The sequence below is a fragment of the Mytilus californianus genome, unplaced genomic scaffold (assembly GCF_021869535.1).
Source record: "Mytilus californianus isolate M0D057914Y unplaced genomic scaffold, xbMytCali1.0.p SCAF_12, whole genome shotgun sequence".
NCBI lineage: Eukaryota > Metazoa > Mollusca > Bivalvia > Mytilida > Mytilidae > Mytilus > Mytilus californianus.
This window is the reverse complement of record NW_026262604.1, coordinates 42,059,062-42,085,183: the sequence shown is the minus strand read 5'-3', so window position 1 is coordinate 42,085,183 and position 26,122 is coordinate 42,059,062. Positions and strand designations below refer to the sequence as shown.

The 26,122-nt window shown below is 32.7% G+C and overlaps 1 protein-coding gene across 1 annotated transcript; it reads left to right on the top strand.

Moving 5' to 3' along the window:
- Positions 1-13,709: 13,709 nt before the first annotated feature.
- On the top strand, positions 13,710-24,102 carry LOC127721832 (zinc finger and SCAN domain-containing protein 12-like). Its single transcript, XM_052228642.1, has 2 exons — positions 13,710-13,762; positions 22,860-24,102. The coding sequence occupies exons 1-2, from the start codon at positions 13,721-13,723 to the stop codon at positions 24,054-24,056; spliced, it is 1,239 nt and encodes a 412-aa protein (XP_052084602.1). The 5' UTR covers positions 13,710-13,720; the 3' UTR covers positions 24,057-24,102.
- Positions 24,103-26,122: the final 2,020 nt, after the last annotated feature.

The following is a 26,122-nucleotide window of genomic DNA, read 5'->3' as shown; positions in this document are numbered from 1 at the left end:
GTAAGGCAATGATTTTCGTCATCATTGTTTTTCGTCATATTAATTTTGACAAATCGACACCTTGTGATTTCAACTTCAAAAGTAACGTTTAAAATTGTCGGAGCTTCGCCAGTTTGATGATAGCACAATGTTGAAGTTCCTTTATCGTATCCGTCCCATGACGCATCAGTAGGATTGTACACAAGAACATCAAAATCTCGAAGTCGATTAGCTGAAAAATTTAAAACAAACACAAATGAGAATGATTTTATTATGTTGACATTTAAAGGAGCGTTTGGACATGTACTGTTATGTACAAAACGCATCAGTTGTAACTTATTGAGCATGAACAGCTCACACTTATAGATCACTCGACTTTAACACGGTTGATAAACTGATGTTAATATAAAAAAAGGAGATCTCGTATGATTGCCAATAATACAACTTACTATTCATAAGTTCAAATGAAGTTCATGTAAGCAATAATAGGCAACCGTACGGCCTTCAACAATGAGAAAAACCCATACTGTGTAGTCGGATATAAATCTACTTTAATCTGCAGTGGACACAGTTTGGAAGCTATATATTCGTCCTTGTTTTTGCGATTGTGTTGCGACCTGGTACCTTTAATTCTTTTAACTTAATTTTAGTAGGATCGGTTATTAAAGAACTGTATTGTTCACCCATTTTAGATATTTTCTAGAGTAACATGCCTGGGTCAAAGAGTGGTGAAAGGTGATTAGAATTATCTAAACCGGAAAAGAACGTACACATATTATAGATGAAAAGGAAAAAAAAAAGATTCGTAAAAGGTAGGACACGTTAACTACTACATGGAAATTCGGTAAAGTTGTATTGATTTGATACCATTTTTAGTATATTTTTTGAATGCACGATTCAAAAGCATTCATAATGCAGAATAAGGATTTGCAAATCATTGTAACCACATGTGCCTGTTGCATGGCATAGGTTTGTTTTGAATATTAGTTTCAATTGAGGATCAAAATCAAAACTTAAATATCTTTCTATTTTAACAGAAGTAAGGTGTCTTTACCTCTCTGATCTTTCATTTAGTACTTCTCTAAATTTGTGAGCTTCGGTCATTTGTTTATGCATCACAATTAAATATTTTGCCTCTGTTAGATCACCGTTATTAAAACCTTGGTGGCGTTTGTAGAATTTGGTGTTAATTAATTTTAAATCATAATAACATTATAAAAGTGGGTTGTTGATAATAGATTTTCTTACAACATAGATATACATTTGTTATATTAAACATTTGCCGTACTGCAGCAATCTGTGCGTCCGTAGATGGTTATGATTTTTATGATAAATTCAACTTCTAGGTCGACAGCCCACCAAGAAACATCTGTATCAACTTCTGTATGGGAGCACACTCCACCATGATATGCGAATGTATTCCTTGTACCATCGTTTACTAGGTGAGATCCATAGTTTAAGCTTGAATTCCCGTGGGTGGAACTTTGTCTGCTTTCCTTTCCAAGGGCAACATTTTCGAAATGATCTACAAATAAAAAAGTATTTTGAAAAAAGTATCTTTAAGAGGCTGTCTTAGGAAATCCCAGGCAATGTTTGGCACATCATTGGACTTAGATTTCAATGAAACTTTACATTTAGTCTATTTAAGACGGGAAATGAATAGAAAAAAGTGTAGAGAAAAATTTGTGCACTGTTGCCATGCAACCCTTGCATCATCATTTTGGTGCTGGAAAAAGCCAAACAAAAAAATTGATTTTTCTCCATTTTCAAATTGACATTCCTTCTTAACCACAATTTAAAGAGCTTAACTATATTGATACAAGATAATATTCACCTTAGTATCTCTATTCCATTCAGTACTTATTATAAGGGTCATTTTCAAAAAATGTCGAATTTTCAGTACACCCATGCTAAAATTTGTATTTCTAATGGAAATTTCAGTTGTAATGGTTTAAATGAAAGCTTGTCGGATTTATGATTCAGAACATCGATAATAAACACGATTTACATCTATTTTGATAAGATTAAAATGTATTTAAGTCCGATTTTGGGGGTATTTGTGTGCGTACAGTGTCAGAAAAACACATTGCAAATGATTTTTTCCCGATTTTCTGATCGCCTTGATATCTGCAAAAGGGACTTTTTAAGAACGTTAATAATTACTCTAACGAAAAATCGTAGCTTCTTAATCATTATATGTAACATATTATCTACAAACTAAATTCAATCAGCGTACGGGAGGTTCATGTCCATCCTGTTACCGCTACTTAAATCAGCCGTGATATTGTTCTCCCTATGAATATCGAATCGGTCAATGTTGATTTCAAAAGTTCAAAGTTACCTTTACATTTAAAACACCACGTTTCTTGTACGACAGTGTAGAGAAAAGAAATTTTAAGACATTTAGTGAAAAAAAATAGAGGGTACTTTTTTTCATGTCTTTGCTGTTACCAATAATTTTGATTAATTACACCAACAGTATACTTGTAAAAAGTGCAATATCGTGTTGGAAATCAAATTCACAACAGAAAACCATAATCACTTCACCAAAGGGAGTAGTCATTTCACAACAGCATTCAAAAATGAAGAAATTTGTCTATCCTGTTATGTCTATCCTGTTACTATGGTTGCTATGGTTACAGTAACAGGATAGACAATTGTAGACAGAAACGTCGTTAAAAAATTATCTTAACATATAGTTGCAAAACGAATGAAATATTTCGTTGTTTGAACTCATCTTAAAGTTATAACGTCTTATTCTTTCCAATTAAGCATTTGCAGGTGCAATACTGATATCGGTAACAGGATAGACAAAAAGGTAACAGGATAGACTTTTATATAGTGACATATCATAAACGTACGTTCCTGTTACCAATGAAATAAAGAGAAAAGTAAACTAACTTATGAGGGATTTACTTGATGTTCGGTTTATTTGAAAGAGAGAAAAAAAAGCCGAACAATATGAATTGCTATCTTAGACTTGCATTACTGGTGGTAATTTTTACAACCTTTGAAAACAAATTTTTAGAGGCATTTTTCAGTACAACCTGGAAAATTGGCAAATAATCTATTATTTTACAGAATGAATATACATAGAAGTTTATTCTCTTGAAAACCATCTAATTGGCTACGTAAAACAAGCTTAAAATTTTATCTAAACCTTTTCTTAATAACCCAAAATTTCTTTTGAAAATGGTAACAGGAGAGACAAAATATTGTACCACCTATCAAAAAATGTTTCAAGATATTCTTGTATGACATTATTAAGATTGCATCTTTTAACATGTTGTTCTTTAAGTACTGTTTGTTTTGATTTGCTTATGTAGAGGGTTGTTTGAATAAGTAATTTTTAATAAATTTTTCAATTTCAAAATTCGACATTTTTTGAAAATGACCCATAAACAATATATTGACGAAAAAAAAACACCCAAATAAGGATATGCCAAAATTTGCCATCTTCCGAGGCTTCTGGAATTCCATCCATAGTAAATATTGGAAATTCACCATACAGACCAGAGAATGAATAAAAGAAATGGTGGAATCAGATTCCCGTAAGGCTCACAAAAAGAGAACAGCACACCCCTTTCAGGTAAAATACAGCTTTAAACTGTTTTATTGCCACATCAAACTTTTACACATGCGTGCACATTTTTCTTTCAAAAAAGTAAAATTAATTTTATATATTCTTAATGAAAAAGGGATCAGCAACTTAAAATAATATAACTTCTACAATGTTTTATGTTGATTTTATTATAGGTGCAGCCAATTTTTACATTAAGATCACGATATACAATGAACAAGTATTTAACTTTCACACAAACTCACAAATAAACAAATACATGCCAAGAAATTGCCTCCGTTGAAATTCTGCAAATATCCCATAGAGCAAATTACATGGATGATTAATATTGACCATTTGGTATATGGCTGTTTTCTAAGCGACACGTACATGAAGGTCATAAATTAATTTGTTGAATGAAATCAAATCTTTAACTACTAATGGGTGCCGTAGGAGGTCTACCGGAATTTTTAGCTTAGATTTCTTGGCATGGGTAACACAATAATATGGACACCTTACAGAAAGAAAGAAAGAAAGAAAGAAAGAATGAAAGAAAGAAAGAAACACACACACACACACACATATCAATCAATCATGTTTCAAAGGGGGAAAGACCGTTTATATTATAAATCAGCGTTTTTAACCATTCTTATGTACCGTTTATATCACAAAATGTCTCCCTGGGACCCCCTTTTGCCCCCCCCCCCCCCCTCCCCCATTTTTTTATACCCTCCACTAACAACTCTTGAATGAAGCTGCATGTGTGCTATCCTGTCAACGGAGACGAACGACAACTCCACTTTTTGTCCTTTAATATTTTTATTAAATCTCTTCTGAAAAAAAAAATCCACATGTATGTTATGTGATCTTCTCGAAAACTACATGTCCAATTGACCTCAAAATCTGCAGTTAGCAGGGTATACATGTATTAAATCTTCATATAACAACGTTGTGCAGCCATCGCCCAAGAACTTTCGTAGAGAAAAGAAATTGCAATGCCGTAAAAATCGCTTGCTAGCTCCGTAAATGTCAATGAAATCCTACAATAAAATGTCTGCTCCTAGATTAAAATACAAATCTGTGTTACAAACTGGTGCTGAAAAATGTACATTGTATGAAAATAATCGATAAACGTGTTTTAAATGTACACAGGATCAATTAAATCCAAAGCATGCACTGCTCGTGAACTTTGATCAAAACATCAATTACCTACAATGAGAAAAGAAATACATTGTGTGTATTCCATGCTATACATGTTGTCTGTCCAACGTCCCCACCTAAAAAGAAATAAAAATGATCAAGTTTTCGCTATTATGAAGCCTCGTCACGTGACGCCACAACCTACATGGCGCGAGACAAAGACGCGCGCGGGACCTGAAATAGAACAAAAACTTTCCAAACTAAATATAAAAACTTAACCATGCCAAGAAATTGCCTCCGTTGAAATTCTGCAAATATCCCATAGAGCAAATTACATGGATGATTAATAAAAGGAACACAGTCTTGCTCCTAACTATAAATAAGCAAATTGATATTTGTTCTAGACTAGTATAATGTCATGGTTTTTAGATTACTTGTTCCGAATTTTTTTATTAAGTGAGTAAATAATGGTAATTAAGTGACTAACAACGAATTAACGTTTGTCTATAGATGCCGGGGACGAAATCAATAAATCATTCGTAAGCTAGCATGTTACAATATTTTTGTTTTAGCTAGCAACTTGTTTTATCTACAATGGCCTTTATAAATTGTTAAATGTATCCTTTTAATTTAACAATAAATTCAGATTTTCGAACATAAACCACTCTGGAGATTTTCTTGAACGCTGCGCCATTGCCTCCTCTACAACACTCATATAGTCGTTGCCCGTCACAATCTCTTCAAATTAGTCCAAAATTAACTTGATTTGCCCTACCCCCCTAATTTCATTTTGTCAATTTCACAATAAAAGTTTCAGTTTTTTAACCGTAACTTCAGATTTTCGAATATAAACCACTCTGGAGATTTTCCTAAACGATGCGTCAATGTCTCTTCTACAACACCTATGTAATCGTTGCCCGTCACAATCTCTTGAAATTGGTCCAAAATTAACTTAATTGGCCTACCCCCCTAATCTCATTTTGTCAATTTCACAATTTCAGTTTTTTAACTGTAACTTCAGATTTTCGAACATAATCCACTCTGGAGATTTTCTTAAACGATGCGCCAATGTCTCCTCTACAACACCTATATATTCGTTGTCCGTCACAATCTCTTTAAAATGGTCCAAATTTTTCTTTTAGTGCCCTACCCCCCTAATCTCATTTTGTCAATTTCACAATAAAATTTTCAGTTTTTTAACCGTAACTTCAGATTTTCGAAAAATAAACCACTCTGGAGATTTTCTTAAACGATGCGCCAATGTCTCTTCTACAACACCTATATAGTCGTTGCCCGTCACAATCTCTTGAAATTGGTCCAAATTTAACTTAAATTGGCCTACCCCCCTAATCTCATTTTGTCAATTTTACAATTTCAGATTTTCAACAGTAAACTTCAGATTTTCGAACATAAACCACTCTGGAGATTTTCCTAAACGAATGCGCCATTGTCTCCTCTACAACACCTTTATAGTCGTTGTCCGTCACAATCTCTTTAAAATGGTCCAAAATTTTCTTTTAGTGCCCTACCCCCCTAATATCATTTTGTCAATTTCACAATAACATTTTCAGTTTTTTAACCGTAACTTCAGATTTTCGAACATAAACCACTCTGGAGATTTTCTTAAACGATTCGCCATTGTCTCCTCTACCACACCTATATAGTTGTTGCCCGTCACAATCTCTTCAAATTGGTCCAAATTTAACTTCAATTGCCCTACTCCCTAATATCATTTTGTCAATTTCACAATAAAAGTTTCAGTTTTTTAACCGTAACTTCAGATTTTCGAACATAAACCACTCTGGTGATTTTCTTAAACGCTGCGCCATTGTCTCCTCTACAAAGCTCATATAGTCGTTGCCCGTCACAATCTCTTCAAATTAGTCCAAAATTAACTTGATTTGCCCTACCCCCCTAATCTCATTTTGTCAATTTCACAATAAAAGTTTCAGTTTTTTAACCGTAACTTCAGATTTTCGAATATAAACCACTCTGGAGATTTTCCTAAACGATGCGCCAATGTCTCTTCTACAACACCTATATAGTCGTTGCCCGTCACAATCTCTTGAAATTGGTCCAAAATTAACTTAAATTGGCCTAACCCCCAATCTCATTTAGTCAATTTCACAATTTTAGTTTTTTAACCGGAACTTTAGATTTTCGAACATAAACCACTCTGGAGATTTTCTTAAACGATGCGCCATTGTCTACTCTACAACACCTATATAGTCGTTGCCCGTCAAAATTTCTTGAAATAGGTCCAAAATTAACTTAAATTGGCCTACCCCCCAATCTCATTTTGTCAATTTCACAATTTCAGTTTTTTAACCGTTACTTCAGATTTTCGAACATAAACCACTCTGGAAATTTTCTTAAACGATGCGCCATTGTCTCCTCTACAACACCTATATAGTCGTTGTCCGTCACAATCTCTTGAAATTGGTCCAAAATTAACTTAAATTTGCCTACCCCCCTAATCTCATTCTGTCAATTTCACAATTTCAGTTTTTTAACCGTTAATTCATATTTTCGAACATAAACCACTTTGGAGATTTTTCTAAACGTTGCGCCAATGTCTCTTCTACATCACCTATAGGCAGTCGTTACCCGTCACAGTCTCTATGAATGGGTCAACAATCAACTTAAGGTATCCCCCTTTTCGTTTTTAATTACAATTTTTTCAACCTAACTTAAGATTTTTAACATTAACCATCCTGGAGTTTGTCTTAATAGATACGCTTATGTCTCAGCTGCATCACCTATGCAGTCGTGTACCGTCACAATCTCTATAAATGGGTCAAAAATCAACTTAATGTATGCCCCCTCCTCCCTTTTCGTTTTTACAATTTCAGTTTTTTAAACTTAACTTCAGATTTTTAAACATAAACCATTCTGGAGTTTGTCTTATTAGATACGATAATGTCTCCTCTATGTTACCTTTACAGTCGTTGCCTGTCACAATCTCTATAAATTGGTCAAAATCTTTATGGTATCCCTTTTGTTTTAATTTGTTTTATTCGTTTTTGTTTAATATTTTGAATATTCTCATAATTGTCCGCTAGGTCTCTGTAATTGTTCGCTAGCTCGAAAAAAACGTGATTGTCTTATGTGAAATTGTGGTTTTTAGTTATACCTCCTAATTGTTCGCTGGCTAATTGTTCGCTACAATTGTTCGCTAGCTTGAGTCAAGTCTATAGAAATACTGTTAAAAAAAAATTGCCGATACCTTTTTTTCTCGCGTTTAACCCATTCTATCCTATTTCGAGGCAATATATTGTCGCCATTTTCTAATGTTGTTGTTTGGTTCCGATACGAGTAGATCTATTCTTCACATATTTACGTTGATCTTCTATTCACGAAAATACATCGCTCGAAAAATAAGTCGTCTACAGTAAATTCAGATATTATCATTGTAGTATCATCATAGAACACGCATGTATAAAGAAATTAATCACGAGGATAATATATAACTGCATTTCAAAGGCAATTTTCTTAGTTTTATTTGGAATACAAAAGGACATAAGAAAGCACATATTAATATATATTAAGTAGATGCGATATGATTGCCAATGAGACAACTATCCACCAGAGACCAAAATGACGTAGTTGTTAGCAACTATAGGTCGCAGTACGACCTTCAATAATAAACAAATTCCATACCTCTAAGAAAGCTATAAAAGGCTCCGACAAATTAAACATAAAGCAATTCAAATGAGAAAACCAACAGCCTAGTTTATGTTCAAAACAATAAGCGAAAAACAAACATGATATACAGTAACAAACGACAACCAAATGCATTACAGACTCTGTACAGGCACATACAGAATATGGCGAGGTTAAATATGTTTGCCAGCTACAAGCCTTCTCTTCGCCTTAACATGGGCAGTGGTGTAACCGCCAGACAAAGAAGAACAAACCATAAAAATCAGTCGAAAAGGACTTTACTCATCAGATCGATACAAAGCGAAATAATCAAGGTACATAAACACAAAGGCCAAAAGATACGATCAGTGAGCGCTCGCATTTAAAATATAAAGAATAGAGAATAATGGACAGAAATATAGAGAATATGGGAAAATGGGTTAAACAATTAAAGAATACAGAATTGAGGGACACAATCCGGCCCACAAAGGTAACCCAGGGTATTAATTATAGGTTTCATAACGAGTGAGAATTGGATAGCTCTTTATATCAACTCGAGTTATATAATTTCAATATAAAAATAAACGAGCCTTCGGCGAGTTTATTATTACTATTTAAAATAAATAACGAGAGTTGATATCAAGCGATGTCCAATTCTCACAAGTTGTTAAACCTATTTCTCTTATGGTCAACACTTTCATTGTGTTGAATTAAAAATTCCGCGAATCGTTGATCTAGTCTTTTGCACTTACCAGTATGACGTCATATGTCCTGTTCCGATGTCAGACATTTTAAAACTTTTTGTACGCTTCAGAATGTAATAAAATTTGACAAAATGAAGATTGTCAGTTGAAAAGTGTGAGTGTTTCGTATACTTTTGAAGAAATTACATATGTCCGTTTCAACGAACGAAGTGTACATCGTCTTAACCTTTGAAAGTTATCAATAACCTAACGAATAGCCAATGGAAATGTCGTAATATCGTCTCATGATGCTTGATAAGCCAATCAAATTAACGCATATCTTCATATCACTTTTTCGTATCACACTCCGTGCAGTGTGATACGAGAAATATCTCTTCATGCAAGAAATAGATAACAGGCCACAACCATAAGAGAATTAGTATTAAACATGTTAAGTATAGAGGTGTTTTTTTATTTATCAATTATTACGTGATCACAACAACTTCAACACTTCTTAGAACTTACCACACCAAATGCCTTTTACAAAAAATATGCAATTTACAATGCACAAGTACACAGAGATAATCTCCATCTTCAGCATCAAATCATGCTTTAGTAACAGCATTCATCAGCTAGAGTATGAAATCCAAGTGATTTTTGCGAATTCATTAAAGTATGGATTTTCCTGGTGTTATGAACAATAGGTGATAATATCAGTCAGTGTGTTCGGTGAAATAGTTCTCTTTTGACATTTGCCATTATATAGGTTTGAAAAATGAAAAACATTCATTATGTATTAAAGGTACTCCGGATTTATATTTTAATCAAACTGATGCGTGTTGTTTTCTATTTTTGTGCTGCATTTGGTACATTATGTTATTAAAATAGTTCTTGTTATGCTTTTTATATTGAGGTTGAAGCTTGTCTTTCTTCTTTTTTTTTTTCTTTCTTTATTTCCTAATTTGCGATTTCATTTAAGTTTTGATTTTCCTGGTGTTTTGTACAATATGTAATATTATCAGTCAGTGTGTTCGGTGAAATAGTTCTCTTTTGACATTTGCCATTAGGTTTGCAAAGGAAAAACATTCATCATTTATTAAAGGTACACCGGATTTATATTTTAATCATATTGCTGTTGTTTTCTTTTTTTGTGCTGCTTTTTGATACATGTATATTATGTTATTAAAATGGTTTTTGTTGTGTGTGTTTCTTTTTTATTTCGGTTGAAGCTTGCTTTTCTTCTTTTTTATAACTATGATCTAATTGTCCAGTAGTGGCTGTACTGTTGGTTGCTGTTTTAATGGCGATTTAAAAAAACATTTTGGCAAAATTTTAGCATATTTCACATAAATCAAAATGTCAAACCTGCGGTTCCTATGCCCAGATAAAAGAGAACAATAATCATAAGAAGCAAATATTGTAAAAGCTCAAATGTCCTATATATAAGCGCAAATGTCCATTTTTAATAAGCGCAAATGTTCTATAAATTGAAGTGTAAATGTCCTATAAATTGAAGCGCAAATGTCCTATGAAAAAGCGCAAACATCCCGCGCCGATCAATATAGCGTACCAATATATATTATTTGAAAACTTTGAATATAGAAGAAATGCTAGAAATAACTATATCGACGAGACGACCAATAGACATAAAATTGAGAATAGAAATGGGGAATGTGTCATAGAGACAACAACCCAACCAAAGAGCAGAAAACAGCCAAAGGCCACCAATGGGTCGTCAACACAGCGAGAAAATCCCGCACCCGGAGACGGGCTTCAGCTGGCCCGTAAACAAAAATGTGTACTAGTTCAGTGAAAATGGACGTCACACTAAACTCCGAAACATATAAATGAGCAAAAATTGAAAAAAAAAGCTTCAAGACTAACAAAGGCCAGAGACTCCTGACTAGGGACAGGCGCAAAAATGCGGCGGGGTTAAACATGTTTTGTGAGATCTCAACACCCCCCCCCCCCCCTCCCCATATACATCTAGCCAATATAGAATAAACGCAAAGTAAAACTAAGTTAAAAATAAGTTCGAGTCCAATGTCAGAATTGATAAAAGAAGAAACTAAGCAAAATGTCAACGATACATAAATTAACAAAGGACTACTAGCAGTTACTGACATGCGAGCTCCAGACCGCAATTAAACTGATAGAAAGATTGATAGAAAGATTATGTCTTCGTCATATAAAAAATTAAGCACATTCCCTCCCGTTAGGGGTTTAGTAACATACCATCATAAAATATTCTAGAATTTAAGAACATAACCCGTGTCATGCCAATAACTAGTTTTAGAATAAATGTGTTTACTTTCTATGCAAAGATGCTATGAGTGAATCAATATTAATTCCAAAAAATGCCATCTTTAATGACCTGACAACGGTATGTACAGTAGGAAAACGGTTCGCTGAGAGCCTTTTCTGTCCCAAGAAAATGAAGGTTTGCACTTAGGTGATTTTGGCTTAAATGAGATTGTTTGGTCTGTGCAAAGTTTTAACTGAAACATCTTATCTACAGGTCCAGATACTACTTATACTTTATTTTATCTGGTTTCCAGAATATTTTCTAGAATTGGTTTGATTCGTTGTTTAAGATAAATCTCCCAACAGATGACCTGATATTATACAACGACGGTTATATTTGACCATTGTTGTTCTTTATGTGGAGAAACATCTGCTTCTAGTACTATAAAACTATACAAATTAAAAAAGCGTGCAGCAGCAATTAATACTTACACTTGTAATGCTAGAAATGATGTTCCATCATGAATACCGCTATTTCTAAAATTAGCAACTATGAGGGTCTGGATGGAGGTTTCTTTATTTCTTTATTCTTTAATTTTTATACCATTTTTCTCTATTCTCTATTCTTTATTCATTTTGCTCATTATTCCCTATTCTTTATATTTCAGCACCCCTTTATTCTCTATTCTTTATATGTTTGTCTATTCTTTATATTTTTGTCTATTGTTTATATTTTTTTCTATTCTTTATATTTTTGTCTATTCTTTATATTTTATAGTCATTTATTCTGCACTTTTGATTTTGAATTTCTTTGCATCACTATAAAAACAGCGACAAACAATACAGTCACAACTGAACAATCATGAGTTAAAAAAAGAAGAAGGGCAAGCTTCAACCTCAATGATAGAAGCACAACAAAAACCATTTTAAGAACATATATATCAATTTGATTAAAATGTAAATCCGGTGTATCTTTAATAAATACTGCATGTGTTTCCTTTTCGAACTTAGGGAGCTACCATTTGATTTTTATGGGGGTTGGGGGCTAGGATGAAAATTTTGTCCTGCATTTGTTTTTTCAGTTGTAATCTCTGTCATGCCTTTTTATTTTTCACTCTATTCGGTCCTGCCTTTTTTTTTATTAGTTTATCCTGACTTTTTTTACATAAATTGTCATCCTGCCCTTTTTTTTTTGCCAAGTTGCTCATCTTGCCTTTTTTTACTCAAAACTCCTGTCTTGCCTTTTTTTCAAAGGAGTAGGTCCGGTATGACCCAAAATACAGCGTTTGTACAAAGTTGTTGAAAATGATAACTTTTAGCTATTTATTGGAAAGCAGAATACTTTCGTTACATAGATATGGACTATTTTTGACAATACAATGGACATTCATCAGGTACTAGCATCATTATTTCATGCAAAAATACTGACATCTTCACAAGTTTAGCATTTGTGCTTATTTTATGACCGGCGGTTTTTGTCTAAAATGGAAGTGGCCGCATTCGTGTTCAGTCTCAACATCAGTATATATGTTATGTATTATCAAATAATACAACTTACATTTAAATATTAAGATTGAACACAAGTGCGAAAATGGACGTTTTATGGTATATTTGACAGATTTTTCATACTTAAGCAGGAATTTGAGTCTCTTTAATGACCAAATCATTTAAAATCTTTAACAAAAACTAATTGAATTGACTGAAGTAGACACATAAGTGTTTAAAAAATGTCAAAAATCTTTCATCAGATGTACTTCGAATTTTAAGCCGAAATTAGCCCTTACCGGACCTTCTCCTTTCATCCTACCCCCCCCCCCCCCCCCCCCATAAAAATCAAATGGTAGCTCCCTTAATGACAAATGTCAAAAGAGATATATTTCACCGAACACACAAATAATATCACCTATTGTACATAACACCAGGAAATTCCATACTTAAATGATCTTAAATGAAATTGTTTCTAATTTTGCATCAGGTCAATTTTTAAACAGAAACAAATGGAAAACTAAAATAAAATTTTTGTAAAAAAAAATAGGTCAAATGGGTCAAATAAAGACCTTATCGCAGACTTTTTTGCTAGTTTGTCAACTAGTCCAATACCCCCATTTAAAGTTAATGAAGAAAACTTTCCATTTATCAGACCATCATAGCATATTGCAGTGCACTATCCTCGGGAAATCGTGGTACCGATAATTTTTCATGTTTTAAAATAATGAAACCCGAATTGTATTTCAAAAAGTATATCATTTGTAGAACTTGTACATGTGTATCTTATTTATTTTAGAATTAAGGTAGGAGGGCCTCAGTGGTATAAGCTTTAGTGTTGATAACTGTGCTGCCCTCTCAAGATAAAATATTTACCTAAATTACATGTACTGTACATATTGCCATAGTTCAAAAGCTAATTGTTATTTTCCGAATTTTACCCGTCATTGATTCCATTTTCCATACATGAAATAAACTTCCGGTTTTTATGAAAATTATTGTTCTGCTTTTTTGGCTCATTAATTATAAGGTAAATTACAATGACTATATAATATAACAATCAAATAGATATACTTAAATATCAGGCAGATGTAACCTGTTACTTATAAAATTAAATCGTGCTATTATCAAGAAACAAGTGACCTGCTTTTTATATTGATACGAAACACAATTTTAAGTCTACAGACTACAGACAGTAGTCTGCTTCTTTTAGTTAACCTTCGAAACCAGAATTTGTCAATGTGAAGGTTTTGCATTTGACAATAAAGGAAATGCATTTGCTACAATGACATCACAAAAAATCCTTTAATGGTTCTTCATCAAGTTTGGGAACAACCCCCCAGATGAGGAATACCCCTTAAAAGAGAGACTGTCCCTAAGTCTAAGACAAGGGGTTATTTTGCTGTTGTAGAAAAGAAAAAAAGAAAAAGTTAGCTTTTTTAACTTAAAAAGAATGTGTATTGTTCTTTGGGAAAATTTTCTGCAAATAATGTATATATATATATATGCCCTTATGTACTTAAAAGTTGTTTTAAAAAAATGGAATATTCATTACCTTGAGCATGTTGAGGGGTTGTTCCTAACTTGTTCATTCATTACAAGGATTTTTACTGTAAAACGCTTAAGAATTAATTGGACAGTTTGCATACACTAAAGAATTTTTGTTACAACATTTCCATCTATTTACATTGTATCTCCTCCTTTATTTGACTTGCCTGTTAAGATCATACAATACAGTAGACAAATAATTACGACGTCTTGAAAGGCTATTTAAAATGTTTGCTGTCACACTTTCATGCTGTCACAGCAGAAAATAAAAATAGCATTTCAAGACGTCATAATTGTTTGGACTAAATGATACAATAGCTGCAGAACCATAGCTTTTGTGGTCATTGTGATATTATTTGACAATTTGTAGACCATAGACCACAAATCGTCAAAAAATTCACTAGTGTCATCAAATCTGCTTGAATTTGAAAGTATATGCAAAGAAATTTAGTTATATTATAGCACGCAAAATCTACTTGGGGTGCACAAAATTTGAGGCAAATGAAGACTGTTAATTTCTTAATTATCAATAAATTTGTATTTGATAGTAATTTGTATATAGCATTTTGATGTACATGTAAAGTGGAAATAACACAATGATGTTGCATTAAATGATTAAGAATACACTGTTACATGTATGTAATAATTAAGTGCCAAAAAAGGGAATATTATAAACAAGGGTTTCTATCTATAGCTCAAAAGTTAGCTCATGGACCTCCATTTTTTTCTTTTTGCAATAAACTATGTACAATGTACTAATTTAAGAATGTTGACTGTATATCAAAATTGTCTGTATGCATTTGTATAGGCCAAAAAATTGTCTTTACCTTTTTCACAAAAATGTAATCCTATTCAGTCTTAATTTTAGGGACTTTAAACGAAAAGACCTACACATGTACATGTATGCATTAAGCAACATTTTGCATACAAATACAAAAACATCTCTTCCCGTTTGAATGTTTTGTTTTTTTTCAAAATGCATTATAATAGTTTTTACATGAAACATACATGGTGTACATGCAAATTTCAAACTGAAATTTCTCAAATACTATAAATTCAGAAATTATTGCGATGTTTTTATTAAGGTGAAAAAAGCGACATCATTGCATGATCATCAGGTTTGCAAAAATAAAACTCGCATTTATAATTTCAGTAGTGATTTTCCTTCAAAAAGAATTTTAAAATCGCATTAATTAGATCTCACATTCTACTAGTAATCAGAGATTCACAATAATAAATGCTCACATTAATTTCTGAATTTACAGTAGTCATGAACATGATGAAAGTATTTTTTGTTGTTGCATATCTTGATATCGACGCTGCAATGCAGCATGTACATATGTATCCAAATTGACATTGTGTCAAAATTTAAAAAAAAACTTTTGATATCTTTTTGGTGTCGTGTGCCCTTAAATGTAAAAAATTATCACTTCTAAATTTAAAGGGGATTACTTAATTTCAGTCTCCTATAAACATGATTAAATAAATATTTTGTTTATGAAATTTATAATTTAGTCAATGACTCCTTGTTATCCATTTTTTTTGTTCTAGAGATAAGGGGTGGACAGGTGTAAGGGAATGAGGGGGTGGGAAGCCAGAGTCAAGTGGGAAGGAATCGTGAGTCTGGGGGCAGGAAACAGGGGTAGAGGGAGAGTGAAAATAGGGATATTCTGGTAAAAAAATTTGAAAGATTTTCGTCTGGGAGTAAGGGGAAAGGAAATGGAAGTAAGGGGAAGGGAATTGTCAGTAGAGGGGAGGGAAGTGGGAGTATGGGTGTAGGGAAGTGGGAATCAGGGACCCCTTGTCCACCCCCTCAGAGAATGCTACATTTAGTGTTGAGGACTTTTGCTTTTATGAAAGTTTTATATTTATCGTGTTTATAAATTGAAATTTTACCTCACCTGGTTTATAAGGACATGATCTAAAATTTATAAAATTCCAAGCACTTGAAACCGTTCAGAAACAACCAGGACAATCACACAAGCAATTTGAAAAATCCTGTGAAGTTCGTGAACTATTTTGGATAAAAAGACTTCAAACAAGCTTACCCTCTCAATCTCAATGACAAAATATTGGGACAGTTGATTTTATTAACTTATCTAGTATATTCAATGACTCTACCATCCATAGTCAAATACCTCCATATTTTGATAATACAGAACCACCTATTATTTCGTATTCTTATTAAAAAAACCAGCAGAAGTTTGATTTTTAATTATACGTCAGTTACAGCAGATGTCAATATAGAAAATAATGCTCCTTCCACTTGAGACTGAAACATCTAATTTAGATATGTTCCCTATGGTCATGTCATTACAGGAGACCTCAACATCGTCGAAGACCGTGAGGTCAAAACTTTTCTAAAGAAAGGACCTAAATATTGTCCTCCATCTATAACAAATGTATAATAGATTGGAAACAGTGTCGTCAGGTCATTAAAGACGCTTTGTCTGCCTACTGTAAAAATTGGTGTAAACGTGAAAAATCTGATAAAAAATCCCTAGTTACTTGAAGAAAATTATGAATACTGTTGATAATTGAATATTTCATTTTGAAAACAATTCTGAAATTATTAATAGGGTCCATGATATACCCATTTCTAGAATTAAAAAAATAAACTCCAAGTACTCGCAAAGCTGTTTGTGTTCGTACCGGCAGACAAAGCAGCCAATAATCATGATAATGTAGTGGTTGTGTGATGCATATACTACACGGAAGTTCTCCAAAACGAAATTTTCAATTCGACTACATTCAGGTCCGTACGCTCCACAGAGAGTCAAATCGTAAACAAGCATATCACTGCCACTACCCAGCTTAAAGCCTCTTCCAAACATTTGAAAGTCCCGACTATGTATACTGGTTACCTAAATTATATAAACAACCATTTAAATTCCGTTTCATCTCCGCATCTAGTAAAAATAAGTGTTCTACTACTAATCTGTCAGTGCTTCTAACTACCTCCCTTCCTACTATCAAAGAACTTGTTATTAACTTTTGTAATAAAGCTTATGAAAATAATGGTATTAATTATTTTTGGAGTGTTAAAAATTCATTAGAGGTTTTAGATAAAATACGTGGTTTTGGTGGTCCTTTTAATTCTGTTGACAGTTATGATTTTTCTACTCTCTACACTACACTTCCATGACTTCCACACAATCTTATCAAGAAAAAGTTTTCATAATTAATTATTAAATAGTCTTTTAAACCCGCTGCATTTGTTTGCACCTGTCCTAAGTCAGGAATCTGATGTTCAGTAGTTCTCGTTTGTTGATGTGGTTCATAAGTGTTTCTCGTTTCTCGTTTTTTATAAAGATTAGACCGTTGGTTTTTCCCATTTGAATGGTTTTACACTAGTAATTTTTGGGGCCCTTTATAGCTTACGGTTTGGTGTGAGCCAAGGCTCCGTGTTGAAGACCGTACTGTGACCTATAATGGTTTACTTTTATAAATTTTGACTTGGATGGAGAGTTGTCTCATTGGCACTCATACCACATCTTCTTATATCTATTTTGAAAAATCTCATTGTAAATTTACTTGCTGTAACTCGTTTAAAGCCTTTTTCTGTAACGAAAAAGGAAAATATGCTAGATGCACTTACTGGAAATGTGAAGATATGATTGAAGCTTTAAATTTTCTCCTGGATAGCATATATGTACGTTTCGACGATACAATGTATCGACAGGTACATGTAGTAGGTTTTCCTATGGGCACTAACTGCACCCCTTTAATAGCAGATTTATTCCTGTATTGCTATGAATCTCAGTTTATGACCAAACTCAGTAAAGACACGTCATTGTTACATTTGGTTGATGCATTCAACAATACCTACCGTTATCTTGATGATATTTTTTTGTTAAATAATCCAGAATTCTCTAAATTTACTACCGAAATTTACCCAAAGGAACTTACTTTATATAAATCTATCATAAACAGTAGTAGATGTCCTTTTATAGATTTAGACATTTCAATTTTTAAAGGGAAACTCCATACTAAAATTTACGACAAAAGAAACGATTTTTAATTCCCTATTGTTAATTTTCCCTTTTTAGACGGCGATGTTTCATTTGGCTCCATCATACGGTGTTTATGTATCCCAACTCATTCGTTATGCCTGTGTGTGTAGTGATGTCATAGATTTTAACGAATGTAATCAATGCATCACTGGTAAATCATGTAAATTATTAAGTCAGGGATTTTGTTACCATAAATTGCTTAAAACTTTTACTAAATTCTTTCATAGATACAAAGATTTGATTAGTAAATTCGGCTGTACCTGTAGAAAACTTATTGAAAACATTATTTCACATCCTAAATTTTACAGTAATATTGTACTAAAAGCACGGAGAGAACTTTGTGATCCGTGTAAACTCATCGAACCTTTAAACAAACTTATTAGTAAAGGTTATCTTACCAATTTTGTAATTAGATCTTTGAATATAGTTTACATTGGCACAAATATCGATTTTGTCATCAGCAAATTAAAACAAAATAAATAAATTTGTATTCTTTTCTAACTTTTTTATACTCCTGTTTACGGGACGTTTTACATTATGTTATACTGTTGTCCGTCCGTCATCAACATGTCGGACATTAACTCAAAAAAGCTTTAACCAATATGCATGAAACTTTGGTGAATTATTTATATCGATAGACGTGAGTTCCCTTTCGTTTTTTATAAATTTCAGATTTACCATTTCCGAGTTTTGGGGTTTTATTCATTAAAAGAGGGGGGATTTTCCAGTTTTCTGACAATAACTCAATAATGCTTTCACCAACTTGCAAGGAATTTTAGTGAATTGTTAATATCTATTGACATGAGCTCCCTTTCGATTTTTATAAATTTTAGATTTTACATTTCCGAGTTACAGGGTTTTATTCATAAAAAAAGGGGGATTTTCCAGTTTTCAGACAATAACTAAAAAATGCTTTCAGCAGTTCTCATGAAACTTTGGTGAATTGTTTATATCTGTTGATGTAAGCTCCCTTTAGAATTTTATAAATTATAGATTTTACATCTCTGAGTTATGGGGTTTTATTCATTAAAAAAGGGGGGATTTTCCAGTTTTTGGACAATACCTTAAAAATGCGTTCAGCAGTTCTCATGAAACTTTGATGAATTATTTATAGCTATTGATGTTATCTCTCTATTGATTTTCATAAATTTCAAATATGACATTGAGAAGAAATTGAACTTTATTTGTTTATAGTCTGACAACAGATTTACTAAGTATTGCACAACAGCAAGAAATCTTTAATTGAATTTATATCCAATTTCAAGTTTTTTGACCACATTTATTCAGAAACCTATAATATGTCAAATATTTAATTACAATCCAAATTCAGACCTGTATCAAGCTTTAATATTGTGTCCATTTTTGCCCCAACTGTTCAGGGTTGGACCTCTGCGGGCCAGGTTGGCAAAAAAGCAGTCAATACTAGTATTGACCATGCCGGCGGTAAATACCGGTAAATACTGGCAAATACTGGTCGATTGAAATTTTGAGTGGACATTACTATAAAAACCACTCTCTACCTGGTCAATTACTTTTAATAATGAAATAATGAAAGTGTTAAAGTCATTTTAAATGTTCTCATTTCTAATTTTATTGTAAATTCTTAATAAACAGTGATTTACAATGATTTATTAGTACATAAGATAAAAATGTTTAGTCCCTGGCAAGGAAACTCATCAGGTGGCTTTTGCACTGACTATAGCATTGCAATCATTACATTTTGCACTGATTTGTTGTCAATGGTTGTTGTCTTATATTGTATAGAAGTTCCAAATAGGGTCTTCAGGTTTCAGTTTGGTGCTTAAGGTCAAGATGGTTGTACTATGTGTATGTTAAAATTGATTATGTAAAGGTAAAATTTATACTACATTATGTATTTTTTGGTTTAAAACATAAATTACAGTTCATTCATAAGAGTAAAGGTCCTTGATGTAACCTTCCATTTCCTGCATAAAGATGATTTTTGTCTCATCCTGATCACATTTAATAGACAGGAAATATTTTTGTTTAAGTGAGTCTTCAAATATCACTTTTATTACTTTCAACCATGTTTGTCATCATTTATTGGGGGCTGTTGTTTTTATAGTAATTAAATTATTGTTAAAAATGAATAAAACATATCAAATTCATTCATTTATCATGTTTATATCAGCTGAAACATGCCAAAAGATAAAAGTTTAAATATATCTTACTTTTTATCATTTTTTTTACTTAAATAAATAGTAAAAACCACCATGAAAATTTCAATTGACCAGTATTTCCTAGTATTGACCACTTGTGGACAAAAATGGTGGAGTATTGTCTGGGGCGGTAAATACCGGTAAATACCAGGGGCTGTATTTACCGCCCAACCTTGTCTGCGGGTGTATCCAGCTGCGCTCAGCGAAGCAGTTTATTTTGGGATGTATAAATACACATCCACATTCATTTTGTATATAGAGATTACTGTATCTATATATTACATTATACATATTTATTAACAGATTAATTCCTAATTATCCTACTGCCTATCGATACTTTTATTTTGGCATTGCACAAGTCATGTCTTCTTTGACTGTCCATGACGTTAAAACACTAAATCCCTGGGATGTGTTTTAGTTGATTTTAGTCTCTGATGCATGATCTTTTATTATTAATTGTTTTTGGCTTTTAACTAGCTTTCAGTAACTGCGAGTACTGTAAATCGTACTTTCGTGTTAATTTGACATGTTGATACAATTTGTAATGTATTTTTGTTATTTAATGTTTACTTATTCAGTGTTATATCTAGTCTCCCTAGTCTATACCACCTTTGAAGTGTTAAGCATGTGATAAATTTTCACTTTTGTTCTGGTACTAGGAACAACAAAATTATTTGTTGGAAAAAATTATTTCCGTACTCCATGTATACCTTACAACAAAATTATATTTATTTACCTGTGTACGTTATTTTATTTGGCGGCATTTTGTCCAAGGTTATAGTTGTCCTTCTGATATTGTTTTAAATCTTTCCCCCTTGTTTTATTAATTTTGTATTTACATTGTGTCATAGATCAAATTTATTCGTTCAGTGTATGTTCATTTGTTTTTTGTTAATATGTCTTTTGATTGAGTTAAGCCATTTCAATTGATATTTTATAGTGTGTCTTTCTATGTTGTGATGTTACACTATTGATTCAGGTAGGGTGAAGGTTGGCGCCTATTAAAACGTTTAAACCCGCTGCATTTGTTTGCACCTGTCCTAAGTCAGGAACCTGATGTTCAGTGGTTGTTGTTTGTTGATGTGGTTCATAAGTGTTTCTCAATTCTCGTTTTTTATATACATGATATAGATTAGACCGTTGGTTTTCCTGGTTGAAGGTTTTACACTAGTCATTTTTGGGGCCCTTTATAGCTTGCTTTTCAGTGTGAGCCAAGGTTCCGTGTTGAAGGCTGTACTTTGACCTATAATGGTTTACTTTTACAAATTGTGACTTGGATGGGGAGTTGTCTCATTGGCACTCATACCACATCTTCTTATATCTATGTACAAACACTGTAAGTTTCAGCTAGTTTTACTCTCTATGTTGATTATTATAGGAAATTTATCATTATTACAAAGTTTCAATTATAATTTTCAACAACATATGACATGTATGATATGATAAAATAAAAAAAATATCCCCTATAAATAGAATTAAATGTATATTTTTTCACAGAATTATTATAAACAATGATAAAGAAATTATTGAATCTGGAACAATTTTTAATTCTGGAAATTTGATAAGAAATGTATGATGGAAACTAACTAAGTAGCCATTATAGGGTTAGCCGTGAAAGCATGGCAAATCAGGGTTAGTTAGATCATTCTGAAATATCGGTGAAAGTACACTTACCTGAACCTTAGCCATACCAACATTTGCACTGTTTAGCATAGAAAAAATTGGAATCATAAGGGGCGGCCAAGGTTTTTTTGAAGCTTTTAGGTCCAAAAATTGCTCAAAATCATCTCTTTCACAATATGTCCAAAATGTGCTAGCTTTTGAGCTTACAATGTACTCCTCTATGAAAAGATTAGCTTTACTTAGTATGAAAGGTTTTGAATACACCCATTTAAGAACAAAAATGTGTCTTTTTCATATTTTTTTATAAGTTCAAATTCAAGGCCAAATTTTGGCATATGATAAGACAACCATCTCCTTTGCCAAGTGAATAAGATATACAAAACACAAACTGTACATAGCCCGACAATAACTTATCATATATTTTAGTTCCATTATGTAAGATGACAAATGCATTTACATATTCATTCAACAAACATCTAAATTTCAATGACACATTTTTTTTAACTTTCTTTTTCAATTTTACTTCCATACATGTATACTTTCACTTTCTATTTATACTCACCATGGTAACATTATGAGGTAATTTATGCATACCTGATTTTGTACTTCATGCGCAATTTTCTGTTTTGTTTTTGTCCTGATGACGATGCCCTAGGCATGTCGATCAATAAATTTTTCTGCAACAGTCCCTGAAGTGTTGTTGTTATAAGACTTTCTACAAAACATAATTGTTCAATCATTAGTTAATACATTTCTTTTACAGAATTTTAGTCACAGTGAACCAAGAATGGATTCTAAACAGTGCCATGTATGTGGAGAAGTTTTCATCAATGTTAGCGTTGTCTGGTCACACATAAGTAGTCATTCTAGAAAGGAGATTTACGATTGTCTTGTTGCATTCAAATCATCTTTAGAAATTTTTATGAAACAGTATTTTGCATTGAAAGAGTACGTAGACTCATATTTAATCCATGGAAATTGTAAAGATAATGAAGAAAATGGTGAAAACAATAGTACAGCTAATATGGTAGGCGGGAACTTGCATTCAGATAAACATGTATTTCAAAGAAAAGATCAAAATTCTGATTCAAAAACATCAGAAAGAATAAAAAATAATAGAAAAGAAAGATGCAAAAGCAATGATGAAAAAAAGGAACAACCTGATGATGATGTTGTTGTTTTGACCGAAACTGATTTTAGACATGAGACAGAAATGAATAATAGATTCATTTCTGATAATGATAGGTGCAATAAATTTGAATCAGTAATGGGAGATAACTCTCTTTCAGCATCAAAGGGAGACAACTTAAATCCTAAATCTGGAGAAACATCATTTTCAGAGCTAACAAATTTACAAACAAAATCTGATGTTGAACATAATTTATCAGTGATAGATCTTTCCGAAGTTGAACATGAAGACGAAGACATGGATACCAAGCTTGAGATACCGTATGATCCATTAGAATCTGATATCCAAACCAACACGTATCAAGAGAAAGAAAGTGAGAAAACTACCAAAAACATGTATCTGTATGAAACATCAAATCATAAGGGTGAAAATAATACAGACAACCATAAAAACGTGAGAGATGTAAAACCTGTCCTCACTGTCACAGGAAAAACAATTCAGATGATTGCAAGGGAAATCAGTTTGAACTCGGGAAGAGATAGAATCATGAAAGAAACAACTTGTGAAGAATGCGGTAGGACTTTTGCAACTAAATTTGTCCTGCGTCGACACATGATGTCACATACCGGGGAAAGAACTCATGCATGTCCAACATGTGGTAAAGGGTTCATTGGGAAACAAAACATGATGGTTCATCTTCGTGTTCATACTGGTGAAAAACCTTATAAATGTTCATACTGTGGACAACAGTTTTCACAGTATGGTACATTGTACCGCCATAGGAAACGTCATACCTCTGACATCCGAACTGCAAACCTTACAGCATTTTAGTACTTAGGATAATTATCTTTAATAAATGTTAATTGTTGTGTTTTAATCAATCTTTGTTTCTACAAGCCTAAACCAGGGATCGTGCTGGACTTCACCAATGTCCTAAATTGTGATTTTGTATTTCATCGGACGACAAAATATGGTTGCTGGCGATAAACCTGAGTGAACATAATCTTACAAACACAAATATTGGTTGAATGAAAATATTTCTGATTAATAATTAATTGCTTGGCTGAGTATTTAAAGTTTGGTTAAAACTGTTTTTCATATTCAAAACTGCATAGAAACAAAATATAATCATTGTAAAAGTCATAATAGATCAGGAAGCAAAAAATATCTTTGGAGATGTGGTATTGGCCAGCTGGTTATTATATTTTTTTGTGGTACAAATGTGCATACCTATTTAATTAAAAAAAAACCAAAAAAACTAGAGGCTTTAAAGAGCCTGAGTTGCTCACCTGCATCTTCAACAAAGGCCACTTTTTGTTAAAAATCATGACAGGGCAATTTCTCTTACAGAGTTAAACTGACAATTTCAGTCATGTTGACCTTGTTGTAGATCTTGTCTTGCTATTTAAAGTTTCTATCTACATATGTATCTATTATTCAAGTTACCAGGGTAATAGGCAAAAATTAAAAAAGTGGTAAAATCATCTTTCAAGGGCAATAACTCAATTAACGAGTCGAAATAAGATTTCAGCCATACAGGCTTATTTGTAGGTCTTGTCTTGCTGATCATTTTTGCTATTTAAAGTTTCTATATATCTATCTATAAGTTTCAAGATGATAGACAAACATGCCCCCAAAAATGGTAAAACTTGTCATTTTAGAGCAATAATCAAAAAAAAAAAAGAATCCTGGTGATTTCAGCCATTGACTTTTTTTTGAAGATCTTGTCTTGCTTATCATTTTTCGTAGTTATAATTTCTCTTGATCTATTATAGATTTCAAAATAAACAAGTAAGACAAAAATGAAAAAAAATTGGTAAAACTTGACATTTAAGCGTAATAACTCCTTTAAGAAAACATTTGACAGTTTGATGTAAATGGACAGCAGGTACAATGTAGATCTCAGCATTTTGAACATTTCTACCCCCAGTCAAGATTTTCTCTATTCATAGTGTGTTCAAGATAATAGACACTACTTGCATTTCACCGTTTAACCGTGAGGCCATGTTTGTTTGCAGGCAGGGTCATCAGACTCAATTTTAAAACTACATGTAGATATCTCAATAATGATTGTCGCTAGATTTGGGCCAGTAGTTTGAGAAAAAGACTTTTGTAAGATATTAGGCAAAAATGCAAAAAGAAAATTGGTAAAAATCGTCATTAAAGGACAAAGGAGTCATTTGGCGATGTTGGCTAATTTATAGATCCTGTCTTGCTGGTCATTTTTAAAGTTTCTCTAGTTTTTATAGATTTCAAGATTGGCAAAAATGAAAAAAAAAATATGTAAAATCTGTCATTTAAGGACAATAACTCCTGTAAAAAGTTGTCGGACAGTTTGACGTAGATGGACAATTGGTAGATCTCAACATTCTGAATATTTCTGCCTGTCAGATTTTTTCTATTTATAGCGGTCTTCAAAATAGATTAAGCTTGCATTTCATCCCTATGTTCTCTTTTTAGCTTTGGTGACCATCTTGGTTGCCAGGCGGGGGGATAGCGTCATCGGACACATTTTTAACACTAGATACGTACCCCACTGATGATTGTTGGCATGTTTGTGCAGATTTGGCCCAGTAGTTTCAGAGGAGAAGATTTTAGTAAAAGTTAGGTGGGCTATAAAACCGGTTAGATGCCTTTCCCCTTCACCAGCTTAGGCGACAGGAAATCCTGGTTGGAGAAATTTTATAGTGGTAACACAAAAATTTGCACTCAACTCAAAGCTAGGTTGCAACAAAGTCTTTTGATTAGAAAAATAAAAATGACTTGTCATGCAGAAGGTTTACACTAGGCAATATCCCAAAACATAAAAGGTAAACGACATCAACACATGCACTCAAACAACTTGTGTTTTGCCTCCACGACTGATCAGAAAACTGAGACATTCACAACTGTTACTC